Source organism: Hypomesus transpacificus, chromosome 16 (assembly GCF_021917145.1).
Source record: "Hypomesus transpacificus isolate Combined female chromosome 16, fHypTra1, whole genome shotgun sequence".
In the NCBI taxonomy this organism is placed as follows: Eukaryota; Metazoa; Chordata; class Actinopteri; order Osmeriformes; family Osmeridae; genus Hypomesus; species Hypomesus transpacificus.
This window is the reverse complement of record NC_061075.1, coordinates 4,148,330-4,161,120: the sequence shown is the minus strand read 5'-3', so window position 1 is coordinate 4,161,120 and position 12,791 is coordinate 4,148,330. Positions and strand designations below refer to the sequence as shown.

Genomic DNA, 12,791 nt, shown 5'->3' with positions numbered 1-12,791 from the left:
TGCTTCAATCAATGTCTCGCCTCCGAAATTCTGGGAAATGAAACTTAACTGATTCTGGATCGGTAGACTATGGCAACTCCTTCAAAGAGCATTGTGGTTTGAATCAATGAGCCAATCAGCGTACTCAAAGCTCAACTTCCGGGGGATTCCCCCTGCTTGCGGCCAATGAGCGCTCGGCTGCGTTGTTTGCACCGCTTTTTGAATTCAGATTGAGTCGAAGGTTGTCTACGGGAGTACAGATCGCTGCAATGGATCCAACAGCTGTCAAACGATTAAATTAACTAGATTAGAGACATCCAACCATATGTTGCGAATATTTAAGTATTTATTAAACCTTGATAGTAGAAGTAGGTTGGAACAGTTTGATTGTTGGCTATAGTGGAAAAATCTGGATTTTGTTAAACTGATCGATCAAAACTGCGGATCGCGTTTGAGTTGCAAGTTGACTAGCTGGCCATCTTGAGTTTGCTGAACTGGTCGACCAGCTAGTTTACCTGCGAGGTGATAGCTTGTTAGCCTGCTATTCAGCCTCCAACTGCTAGCTTGAGTTCTTCATTCAAACGTTTGGCATTGGTAAGTTCTACGACATTTGACCTTATACGTTAGTGTAGTTGTTTTCAACGTAAAGCTATCTTATGTTAGCCAGAACTTGCTAACAACATGGACTGTTAGCCACCACTACCCACCTTGCCAGCAAAGCTATAGTACAGTCAGTGGTTGGTAGAGGTTGGTTAGTTGTACGTTTGTCACTTTTTAGGTCGTTTGATTATGGACATATCACACTCAAAAAGGCCTAACTGATCTTGCTGCCTTATATCCAAAACACCAATCCAAATCAATACCTTCTTTCTCTGAATTGGTTTACATTCCTCTGAAGGTCAGTTGACTCCTCTGACCATTTTTGAAAAACATTTGCATGTCAGATTCCATTTGTGTAACCTTTCTGGACAGGACTGTGCAGCCGGTGTGGCCTGTCAGGGCATCATGGCTGACAGCAGTATCATTACCTTGGGCACTGCTCGCAGTTTGCTGGTGGACGTGTCTGTCTGCGACTCCAGGATGGTCGACCACACGTTCCTGGACGTGGCTTGTGATGACATGGAAGGTTGGTTTGGAGTCTGGACGAGTGCACAGGGACACACACAGAGACACATTCATGTCCAAACACACACACGCGCACTGTCTCTTACGTGAACGCTTTGTTTGATCCATTTTTGTCTAGCTGCTGAGAATCTCTTTGTCACTCCAAGTCTGTGCTTCTCTCTCTCCTGTGTGACCTCTCCCATAGACATGCTGCCGCGAGTGGAGACCCGTGTGGTGCTGGTGGGAGATGCAGGCCAAAATGAAGCGCTTGTCAAAGCACTCCAGGTACTGCAGTCTGTACAAAGACCGTGTTGGCTGTTTGACTCCTAGTGGGGGCAGTCGATGACTTTACATTTCTGTCTGTTGAGATCTCCTGCTGACCAGTAGGTCAACAAGAATGGCAGTTGGTCAGTAATGGCAATTGACGCCCGGTGTCCTCATTGAGTCATGGATGGTTGACTGTGAGTTGGCACCGTGTGTGTCTAGACCAAGTCACGATTTCACAGTCAGCTTGACTTGTGGGCGCGCAGATGCGCCCGTTGACGGGCGTCTGCCTTCATCCCTCTCTATATCCTGCTTTACCTCTTTGTTTCATTCTCTCTCTCTCTCTCTCTCTCTCTCTCTCTCTCTCTCTCTCTCTCTCTCTCTCTCTGTCTCTCTTTCTTTCTGTTTCACTTTCTCTCTCTCTCTCTCTCTCTCTCTCTCTCTCTCTCACACTCGCTCCGTCTCTCACTCTCTCTGTCTCTCTATCTAGCTGTGTAAATCCTGTGTTTCCACAGTCAGAGCAGTTCTGTCTGTGCCACAGCTAGCCGCCAGGCTAACGTTCACCCAACGGCTTCATCCCACAGGCCATCTCAGTGATGGAGGTTCCTGTGGTTAAGCTAAAGGGCGGAGAACCAGGCCTCAATGCCGGAGAGAAGCTCATGATTAAGTCTATAATCAATATGGTACAGTATATATGTGCACATTCGCCTGTCTGCGTCCGGAGATCGGGGAGTGTCGCATGCATGGCTTCTATCGTTCCACACGGGCGTTGTTTACGCTGCATGGCCAATCATAAGAGGGGATGCACTGGATTTGGTGGGTGATTTTTTTTCAAATTGCAGTTCATCTCTGGTTAATTCATTGTCTTGGTTTCTCCGTATTAACACTTGGGTGGGTTTCCCAGACAGATTTGTAGACGTCGAGCTTTGATTTTGATATATTTTTCCCTCCTGAAGTGTGCGTTTCTTAGTGACATTCAGCCTTAAGTATGCGTGAGTGGAACATTGTTTACTTTTAATTGAAATGAATTGGTTTGGCGAGAATGGTAGACTAAACTTAAAAGAGGGAAAGAATGGAGCGAGTTGTTCATTTCTGTCAAACATGTAGCGAGTAGACCAGAGACGACCGGATGCATTGATTTTTAGGTCTGGGAAACTACCTTTTGGGTGTCTTTAACTCCAAATGTCACATCTAACAATATGGCATACGTATCTAATCATACTCTCACGTTGTGGGTGTGTTTCCAGTAGGGCTTGGCCTTTGTCACGTGGTTGGGTCAGGGAGGTGTCGCCTGTTTCGATTCACAGGTGGCGCCTGCGGTGTGACCCGTCAAACTGTTACGCTGGAGTGTCTTCCTCATTTAATTTCCTTCTAAAGAGTCTGTTCAAATACCATCTCAACCAAACTAAACCTCTCCCAGAACTCTGTGTATTTTGTCTTGAGGTATTGAGCAATTGCATCATGGTTTTGTGTGCGTGTGTGTGTGTGTTGGCCTTTGAATGCCCAAGATGTTTTTCTCCTGACTCAAATACCTGCGTGTCATTCCGATCCTTCCTGTGTGCGTACCATGATGCACCTGCCAGTTCTTACCTCCGACGGCAACATTCTCGTTGTTTGACGAATGCTAGTGTACTCTACCTTTAACCCATGCTCCTAAAATATCTCGCGTCAACGCACAGACTGTTATATTCAGTCTCGAGCGCCAGGGGAAATAGCTAGCAGCTAGCTATGCGAGTGAGAGAGCGTGTGCGTGTCAGTGTCTCTCGCTCACGGCGGCCCCTCGCGCCCTCTCTGTCTCAGGACATCAACAAAACCTGCTTAAAGACGGACAACATCCGGGAGTTCGGGGACGGCGAGAATGCCGAGTTTGAGACGGTGTTTGTGCTCAAGGACTTCGACACGCCCGACTACAACTACCTGTACACGAACGACAACCGCATCGTGGGCCCCCCTGTGGTGCTGTACTGTGCCGGGAGGGAGGAGGTGAGGAGGGGACAGGATTCAAGGGGGGGAGAAGCTCATTTAGCTATTAGTCTGGCTTATCAAACCTGGACTGAGACACCTTTTTTGGTGTTTTTGTGCGTGTCTAACTGTGTGTGTGGGTTTTTCTACAGCCTCTCCCGTTCTCCTCACGGCCTCTCTACTCCACCACCATGCTGAACCTCTCCCTGTGTTTCACTGGCTTCAGGAACAAGGAGGAAGTGGTGCGTGCAGCTCACACACACACACGCTGAACCTCGCCATCACACACCCTACTCATGACTTCCCCCCACTTGTCACTAAGTGATGAGTAATGATCAGAGATTGGAATCATACCTCTAATCTTTGATTTTGACTTAAGTTAGAGAACATATCGTTATATTGGGACGTTCCCGTAATCATGGATAAGTGCTTCTCTATGCTGGTTTTGATAGATGGTGTGTGTGTGTGTGTTTGTGTCTCTGTCCCATGCAGAAAAACCTGGTGAACCTGGTGCACCACATGGGCGGTACAATCCGGAAGGACTTCAGCACCAAGGTGTCCCACCTCATCGCCTACTCCACGCACGGAGAGAAGTACAAGGTCCGCCCCCTCCCCCTACTGCTCCTCCGTCTGTCTCTGACAGGCTGCCCTTCTGTCCAGGAGAGACGCCTAACCTCCCCCCTCTCCCTCCGTCTCCCCTCTCAGCTGGCCGTGTGCATGGGGACCCCCATCCTCACCCCCGCCTGGATCCACAAGGCCTGGGAGCGCAGGGATGAGGTGTAAGTCACCTCGCCTCCCAGCCACAAACACTGGTTCAAGCCCCTCTGGCTGGCTGTTATTGTACAGAGATAGGGAATAGCATAGACGACTGTAATGCTCTGTGTAAAACCTCCCTGCTGAGAGTCGTACACGAGCGAGGAAAGGGCTCCCCGCGGGTGACTGACTACAGCGTCTCCGTTCCTTCCAGAACCTTCCATGCCGGCGACGAGGAGTTCCGCACCGAGTTCAAGGTCCCGCCCTTCCAGGACTGCGTGCTGAGTTTCCTGGGCTTCTCCGAGGAGGACAAAACCAACATGGAGGAGAGGACCCTCAAACACGGTGGGGGGTCCTGAACACGCCTACGCACACCGACAACCAAGGCTCCCTATTGGTGTTCCTGCATGGGTCGAGGGGCTGACTTTCTTTGTACCTTTGGTCCTGTCAGGTGGTCTCCATCTGGAGGTGGGAGATGAGAAGTGCACCCACATGGTGGTCGAGGAGAACTCCGTGAAGGAGCTGCCCTTCGCACCAGCCAAGAAGCTTTACGTGGTCAAACAGGAGGTGAACCTCTCCCTGTGTCTCTCTCTCTCTCTGTCTCTCTCTCTCTCTACCCTAGACACGCAGTTTGCCTGTCAGCTCCAATGTCAAAGCCCGCACTGGTTCACGTCACTCGTATGAATACCGTGTGTTTCTGTGCGTTCTAGTGGTTCTGGGGCAGCATCCAGATGGATGCCAGGGCAGGAGAGTCCATGTACTCCTATGAGAGGGTGAGTGTGCCGCAGACATGTTCCCCCAGAGGCAAACGGTACCCCTTCCACGACAGCACAACACCTCCCCCGCTCTAGTCCGAGAAATGATGACATTTATAAACCTGCCTTTCGGTCCTGTAACCCCACACACACACACACACTCCTCTATTCCATCCCTCTTTTCTCCCCCCACAACCCTTCCTCCCCCTCCAAAACTCCTGTTTCTTCTAACCCCCCCCCCCCCCCCCAGTCGGACAGCCCGGCGATGAAAAAGGCTGTGTCGCTCCTCTCCCTCAACACGCCCAACAGCAACCGCAAGCGGCGGCGCCTCAGGGACACCCTGGCCCAGCTCACCAAGGAGACGGACATCTCGCCCTTCCCCCCGCGCAAGCGCCCCTCGGCCGAGCACTCCATGTCCATGGGCTCCCTGCTGGACTTCTCCAACACCCCGGACACGTGCAAGGCCCTGGCAGGTCAGAAACGCAACCCCCCCCCCCCCCCCTCTCTCCTCACCCGTGGCAACGCCCGCGCGGTTCCGACGGAACCGGGCTGAATTGCTTTCGCGTGTTTTGTTTTTTTGGGGGGGGTTGGGTGCGGTGTCGATCGATGGAACTTTCCAGAAGGGAGGTGAGACGCGTTCGCTCTCCAGGCCATGGGGGGAAGTGGCTTGGCCTTTGACCTTAAAAAGTGTGTGGGGGGGGGGGGGGGTTTGAGGAGGGGTGAGAGACCTGACCCCTGGTTGTGTGTTTCAGAAGCCAGTGTAGGAAGCGGCAGGCGTAGGAGAGGTGGAGCAATGGAGGACAGGAGGAGCAGGAGAACGAGTGCGAGGGAGAGGAGGAGGAGTAGTAGGACAGACAGGCAGGGCGACTGCTCCTTCCCCCGCACTAGCACCCCCCAGCCAGCCACGGCCCTCCCCAGCCCCCAACAGCACACCCCGTTCAGGGAGTCCTCCCTCAGAGAACCCTCCGGCCCCGGTCTCCAGACCTCCAGCCCCTGTCCCGACCGGCCTCACCCAGAGACCTTGTCCCCCAGTCCCCTCCTCCAGTCGCTCGCAGAGAGCACCCCTATTTTCAGTCTCCAGCAGTACCACCCTCCATGTCCAAGCCCCTGCCAGGCCCAGACTAGACAGGCTGACCCCAGAGAGGGCCCTTTCCGCTCCAAGCAGCTCCCTCCCCAGCCAGCAGACACAGAAGCCACCTCCAGGACGGTGGACTCCATTTCCCAGGAGGCAGTGCGTCTCAGGGAAAGTCTAAACAAATCAGGTCCACCAGATTAGATTTACTAACATCAGTTTTGTCACAGTTTCCCAGACAATAGGTCAGTGCTTGAATCGCATTCTGTGGGAGACAACCCCACATATATACCCACACGTCGATCACATTTGACACTGTTAACGTAAACCAAACTGAGGTGGAATGGGTTTCTCTCCATCTCCCGGGTGTTTATTCTAGAGAGTTCCAGGCCGTCAAAGAGCTCCGCCCCGGCTTCGGGCAAGCAGTCAGCCAGGTGGCACGTCTCCAAGGAGCTGTACCAGACCGAGAGCAACTACGTGGGCATCCTCTCCACCGTGCTGCAGGTGTGTGTGTGTGTGTGTGTCAGCGTGTGTGTGTGTGTGTGCCAGCCTCTGACTATCCCTCTCTCTGTGCAGCTGTTTAAGATCCCCCTGGACAAGGAGGGCCAGGTGGGCGGGCCCATCCTGGCCCCAGAGGAAATGAAGACCATATTTGGCAGCATCCCCGAAATCTACGACGTCCACACCAGGATCAAGGTGGGCGGGCCTTTCTCCTTGACCACCAATACCCGACCGATACCACCAATACGCAGAAGAATACCTTCTTCTGTGTTTCTGGTCATGGACGTTGGGTTAAAAGTCCTGAACATCCATTGGACTAAAGGTGTGAGAAGACCTCTCTACCATATCTTGAAGGTGTGTGTGTGTGTGTGTGTCGTAGGCTGACCTGGAGGAGCTGGTGATGGACTGGTCTGAGGACAAGAGCGTGGGAGACATCATCCTCAAATATGTGAGTAGCCCCCTCTGAGGTCAACGCTGGATGGTAGAGAAAGAGAGAGACAGAAAGAGAGAGAGAACTGAGAGAGACACGAGAGGTTCACCTCCTGTTTGACAAAGTAGAGCTTGGCTGGATACGAGTGTGATAGCTTTCGATGTTTCTCCTTCATGCCGGGGTGGAGGCGGGGAGATTGTTGTACCGGCATTAAGCCGACAATGGAGGTCGTCACAGACACGATTTTAGATGCTACCTGAAATCACTCACGAGGTGCCATAATGCCGGCTTGGTTGGGTTCCGTGTAAACAAGCAGAGCCGGAATAACCAGGGGGTCTTGTGTAAAGACGACCGTGGGGGGTTGCCTGTGAGAAAGGGGCTGGTTTTAACTGTGCTCCGTCTCCCAGTCTAAAGACCTGGTCAAGGCCTACCCGCCGTTCGTCAACTTCTTTGAGATGAGCAAGGAGACCATCGTCCGCTGTGAGAAACAGAAGCCGCGCTTCCACGCCTTCCTCAAGGTAGGCTCTGCTAACCCTGCACGTGTGTGTGTGTGTGTCTGCCACTGTTGTTGGCCCACACTCAGTCAGTTTTAAGCATGTGTGGGTTTTTTATTTTTTTTGTCTTCTTGTTTCTCACCGTGTGTGTGATCAACCAGATCAACCAGTCCAAGCCAGAGTGTGGTCGTCAGACCCTTGTGGAGCTGCTCATCCGTCCTGTGCAGAGACTACCCAGTGTGGCGCTGCTGCTCAACGGTAACACACACACACACACTGTACAGAGACTGGCCACCGCTAACACGACCTTATTGGTTCAATTCTTCATACAAGGCTGGTACTTCTTCCCCCTCCCTCGCTCCTCACCCATGCCCCCCCTCTCCTCCCCGCAGACATAAAGAAGCACACGTCCGAGGACAACCCTGACAAGGTCACCCTGGAGAGAGCCATCGAGTCCCTCAGGGAGGTGATGACGTGAGTCCTCCGCCGGCCCCTCCCTCTCACCCTGCCTCCCTCTCCCCGGACCTTCCCCTGACTCACCCAGGCCCTGGGGGTTTAGAACCACACACCCAGGCCCTGGAGGTTTAGAACCACACACTTAGGACCGGGGTTTTTACAACCTGGTGTTTACTAGCGGACCAGTCCTCTCCCTCAAATCTCCTCATTTGTTTTGAAGACCTATGAATGTCTCTCTCCCTCCCTCCCTCCAGCCACATCAACGAGGACAAGAGGAAGACGGAGGGGCAGAAACAGATCTTTGATGTCGTTTACGAGGTGGACGGCTGCCCGGTAAGTGTGTGTGTGTGTGTGTGTGTGTGTGTGTGTGTGTGTGTGTGTGTGGGTCTCGTTCGTAAAACCCGATTTACATGGAATAGGCCTCAGGTGTGGAATGCCAGTTCTGGAGGTTTCATTCATGCTATGTGCCACTCCCTGTCTTTCCTCTCTGTCTCTCCCCTTGTCTGTCTCCCCCCTTTCTCTCTCTCGCCCTTCCCCCCCCCCCCCCCACCTCCCTCTCCAGGCCAACCTGCTGTCCTCCCATCGTAGTCTGGTCCACCGCGTGGAGACCATCGCCCTGGGAGACAAGCCGTGCGACCGCGGTGAAAACGTCACCCTCTTCCTCTTCAACGACTGCCTGGAGGTAACCTTCCTCCTGTCTACTGGAAAAACCTAGCGCTTCCTGTTTCGCTTAGCTGTCCCTCATTTATATTTTTAGTGGTATAAAAAATATGATACATTGTATATATGCATTTATTATTTATTTATGCAAACACACACACACCCAAAAATGTTAGCCTCGTGTCCTGTGGAAGATAAATGTGTGTGTGTGCGTGCGCCTCTAGATTGCCAGGAAGCGTCACAAGGTGATCAGTACGTTCCGGAGCCCCCTGGGACAGACCAGACCCCCGGCCCACCTCAAACACATCACCCTCATGCCCCTGTCCCAGATCAGGAGGGTGCTGGACCTGCAGGACACTGAGGGTGAGTCACACACACACACACACTCCTCCCTACACAGTACCCGCACGGCCTTCACGCTTCACACATTCCCAGGCCGTACCCAAACACACACGTGTGCATATGAACGCACACACATGTAGCCTGGCCACGTGTGCCCCTACTTGTACTTACTGACGTATAGACAACTCACCCTTCCCCCAGATTGCCAGAATGCCTTTGCCCTGGTGGTGCACCCGCCCACCGAGCAGGAGAACCTGCTGTTCAGCTTCCAGCTGAGCGGGGAGGACACCGCCAAGACGGCCTGGCTCAGGATGCTCTGCAGACACATCGCCAACACCATCTGCAAGGCCGACGCGGTGAGGACCCTGTCTCTCTCTGTGTCTCTCTCTGTGTCTCTCTCTGTGTCTCTCTCTGTGTCTCTCTCTGTGTCTCTTTCTCGCTCTGTGTCTCTGTCTCTCTCTCTTTGTGTCTCTCTTTCTCTCTCTGTCTCTCTCTCTGTGTCTCTCTCTCTGTCTCTCTCTCTGTGTCTCTCTCTCTCTCTTTGTGTCTCTCTTTCTCTCTCTGTGTCTCTCTCTCTCTGTGTCTCTCTCTCTCTCTCTGTGTCTCTCTCTCTGTGTGTCTCTCTCTTTCGCTCTGCTTTCCAGGCATCCCCCTCTGTTCTGGGGTCCCCCTGTAATCCATCCCCCCCCCCCTAGCCTTCGTGCATCCGGCCCTCCATCCTAGCCTCGAAGCCCTCCGCCTATCCCCTCCGTTCTTCACCCGGACCGGCTTCCCTTCCAGCCTTTCCTCTGGTCCATCGCTCATTCTGATACACCCAGAGTCCATCCCTCGCTCCCAGCCTCTCTCTGCCTCTCCTCCGGGCTCTCTCAGGGGGGGGGGGGGGGAGGCCACTGGCTGGTCGGGTGTTCACGGGGGCTCCTTCTGTCCACAGGAGGACCTGATCCAGAACACGGAGCCTGACTCGGTGCAGGTCAGCACCAAGGACATGGACAGCACCCTGAGCAAGGCCTCGCGGGCCATCAAGAAGACCTCCAAGAAGGTGAGCGGCCCAAGCTGCCCTGACGCCGGGGAAGTCCGTCTGTCTGTGTGTGTGTGTGTGTGTGGGTCGGTCTTCATCCTCCTTCTCCGCCCAGGTGACCAGGGCCTTCTCCTTCACCAAGACCCCCAAGCGTGTGATCCAGCGGGCCTTCATGGCCAGCAGCACCCCAGACGACAGGAGCCCCCGGCTGGCCTCCCACAACATGGGCCGCATGGGCAGCAGCTCCACCCTGGCGGTAATCTCCTCCTCCTTCTTCCCTCCCTCCATCCGGCCATCTCTGTCACTCCCCAACTTGCTTTTGTCTGTTTGTGGATGGCTCACTTTCTGTCGCTCCTGTGATTTGTATTTATTCAAATGATTGCTGATGTCGGATCATTATTTCAAGCAATTTCTGCACAACGTAGAGGTTAAATGGCCGAATTCTCTCTACTCTCTGTGTTTTTGCTCTCTTGTCTCTCTCGCTCTCTCTCTCTGTCTACCGCTGTCTCTCGCTCCTCTTCCTCTCTGTCTCCTCTCTCCCTCCACTCTCTGTGTCCTGTAGATGTTAGTTCCTAACCCCCTGTGTCCGCCCTCCCTCCCCCCCCCCCCCCCCCCCCCCACCTCAGATGGCTCGCTCCTCCTCCACCTTCAACCTCAGCGACAGCGGCGCCTCCCTGAACGCCGGCGCCTCCGTGCAGCGCTCCAACTCCCTTGACCAACCCCCCCGGCCGCGCGCCTCCGTCCGCATACGCACCATGCCCTGCGGCCCGGCCCCCGCTAGCCCCGCGGCCCCAGGCCCCGTCACCGGGCTCCACCCTCAGTCCGCCCCGCCCCCGCCCTCCCCCAAACCCGTCTCCGGCCACCCCAGAGTCAGTTTCCACCCCGGGGACAAGTATAGGGACGCGCTGGTCCCCTGCGATGGCCGCAAGGGAGGCCCGGGGAGCCCTCGCAAGGAGACCCTCCTCTAGCGCCCTCTTCCCCCCCTCTCCAACGGGTCCTCCAGCGCCACCTCCTGGAAGTGAGCATGACCTACAGGGAGGTGTTCAGGGGCCACATCACAAATCTTACCCTCCCTCTTACGCCCTTATGGAGATCTAAGGTGGATGGGTTAGGGCAAAGCAATGGGGTTTTCCCCCCACATTGCTCCCATCTGTTAGATGACGACATCTCCATATGGGCATGGTCACAGAATGGACGTAAGGGGCGCGTTTGGGACGGAGGCTTAATCTGTAGGTTTCTGCTAACTTCACCTGGGGGTGTAACTCACCTGGGATGATGTTTTGGTGGTGGGGGGGGGTCACTTGTCAGTAGTCATGGTGGAGGGTCTATGTCTGTCACTAACTTGCAGCACTCACCTGCTCTCCACATTTGGGAAGGTGGAAACACGTGTGTGTGTGTGTGTGTGTGCCAGCCACTGCTCACAAGGTGTTTTGGTAGGGGGAGGGGAGATGATTGGACTTGACGATCATCCTTTTGGAATCCCCCTCCTCCTCCGCCTTCGAATTCCCACTCCTCACACCTGTGTGACCCGTCATTCCCATTGCACTCAAACGTTTTTTTTGTTGTTGTTTTTTTTGACATTCGAAACTTGATTTTAATTCCCACCCTTCTTTCCATTGTTTTCCCTGTCCCTCTCTCCTCAGGCAGCCCATTCTCCCTCCATGGTCAACCTGTCCTCCATGTTCGAGAGGAAGTACCACACGTTCAGCCGATCGACCACCCACCTCATCTGAGTTCTCCCTCACCCGCCCTCTCCTCCTCCCTCACCCCCCCCCCCCCTCCCCTCCGGGGCGACAGACGGATACGGAAGCGCAGGCGCGATGGACACACTACTGTAACTTGGGTTCCGTTTGGGCCGTTCCCTCGGGTTAATATGCTATGGTACTGCACTGTGTTAGGGTCTAAAGTGTTTGAGTGATACAGGCTGTGTGGTCGTTCTGGCTGGTCAAAATGAAGGACGCTCTCGTATGAACAATGCTACGAAATGACCCGCCGTGCTTTGTTGGCACTTTTTACTTTTGGCTTATCGAATTAACAGTCACTTATATATTTTATTTTTTTGAGATTTAGTTTCACAGACGTATTCTATGTAGATTTTGACGTAGTGGGTTTGCAGCCGTCACCTAAACGATTAACCAATGAAAGTATTTTTCTTTGTTTTATAGGAACAAGCCTGTTGGTTTCAGTTGTTAATAGCGTCCAGCTTTTATAAAGCTCTCGAATAGTTTTTAGTTTTCATGCAAAGGATCAGGATTAGGGGGGAATTCAAGCAAACTGAAAAATGTCGATGTGCATTTGTTTCTTGTTTTTAAGAAGCCGATGGTTTTACTCCGTCAAGGTTTTCTGTTTGAGAAGGGAAAGGGTGTCATCAAGTAGTCTATATATTTATTCTTCAGAATCATTTTATAAATCTATACAAAAAAGGTATGTTTCTCTTATCCTCCCCTCCTATTCTTTTTGTCTTCTTACTATTTGTGTTGATTTTGTGTTTGTCTCCTTTTGGTTTGTTATACCTTTTTTTCAATGTTCTTATTTGTTTATTTGTTTTTGTATGTATCAAATGCTTTTTCACATGACTGATTTAGTATATTTCTACTGTTTTATTCGGTTATGATACGCCGTTATCCATTCTTGTCACCAGCTGAATAAAAAAAAAAAAAGACATTCATATTTTCACCCCATTTATTTGTCTTGAAAAGTGACTGTTATTATGTCAAGTCACTGACTGGTTGAAAGTGATTGTATCCATTTGTTAAATTTTAATAAAATTCCCGCTTTATATTACTTTGGTTTTAGGTTTTATTACAGGGTTGGTTCTACTTTTTCAGGGTATCTAACTAGATTCTTAATCTAAAATGAAATTCTTGATCTGATCTTCACTGTAGCATAGAGACCTTTTGTGATCCACTCAATCAGCACTGACAATATCAGGACGACTGATTGCATTATATGACGCCTCCTACAATGCCACTATCTTTCTGGCTGATCCCAGACCTGGTGT

At 52.4% G+C, this 12,791-nt stretch overlaps 1 protein-coding gene across 4 annotated transcripts; it reads left to right on the top strand.

Moving 5' to 3' along the window:
* Positions 1 to 211: 211 nt before the first annotated feature.
* On the top strand, positions 212 to 12,574 carry ect2 (epithelial cell transforming 2). Of its 4 annotated transcripts, XM_047037141.1 has the most exons (26): positions 212 to 573; positions 952 to 1,105; positions 1,289 to 1,368; positions 1,932 to 2,030; positions 3,148 to 3,330; positions 3,462 to 3,551; positions 3,802 to 3,909; positions 4,015 to 4,088; positions 4,277 to 4,407; positions 4,514 to 4,629; positions 4,773 to 4,835; positions 5,068 to 5,290; positions 6,269 to 6,393; positions 6,466 to 6,585; positions 6,770 to 6,838; positions 7,228 to 7,338; positions 7,476 to 7,572; positions 7,707 to 7,788; positions 8,025 to 8,103; positions 8,333 to 8,452; positions 8,655 to 8,793; positions 8,974 to 9,128; positions 9,704 to 9,811; positions 9,906 to 10,046; positions 10,417 to 10,808; positions 11,434 to 11,520. In XM_047037141.1, exons 2-25 carry the CDS (start codon positions 985 to 987, stop codon positions 10,756 to 10,758), a joined length of 2,976 nt encoding a protein of 991 aa, XP_046893097.1. In that variant the 5' UTR covers positions 212 to 573; positions 952 to 984; the 3' UTR covers positions 10,759 to 10,808; positions 11,434 to 11,520. The 4 variants fall into 4 exon arrangements, with proteins under 4 accessions (XP_046893097.1, XP_046893099.1, XP_046893098.1 ...); XM_047037143.1 differs by lacking the exon at positions 10,417 to 10,808 and having other exon boundaries at positions 11,434 to 12,574; XM_047037142.1 differs by lacking the exon at positions 1,932 to 2,030.
* Positions 12,575 to 12,791: the final 217 nt, after the last annotated feature.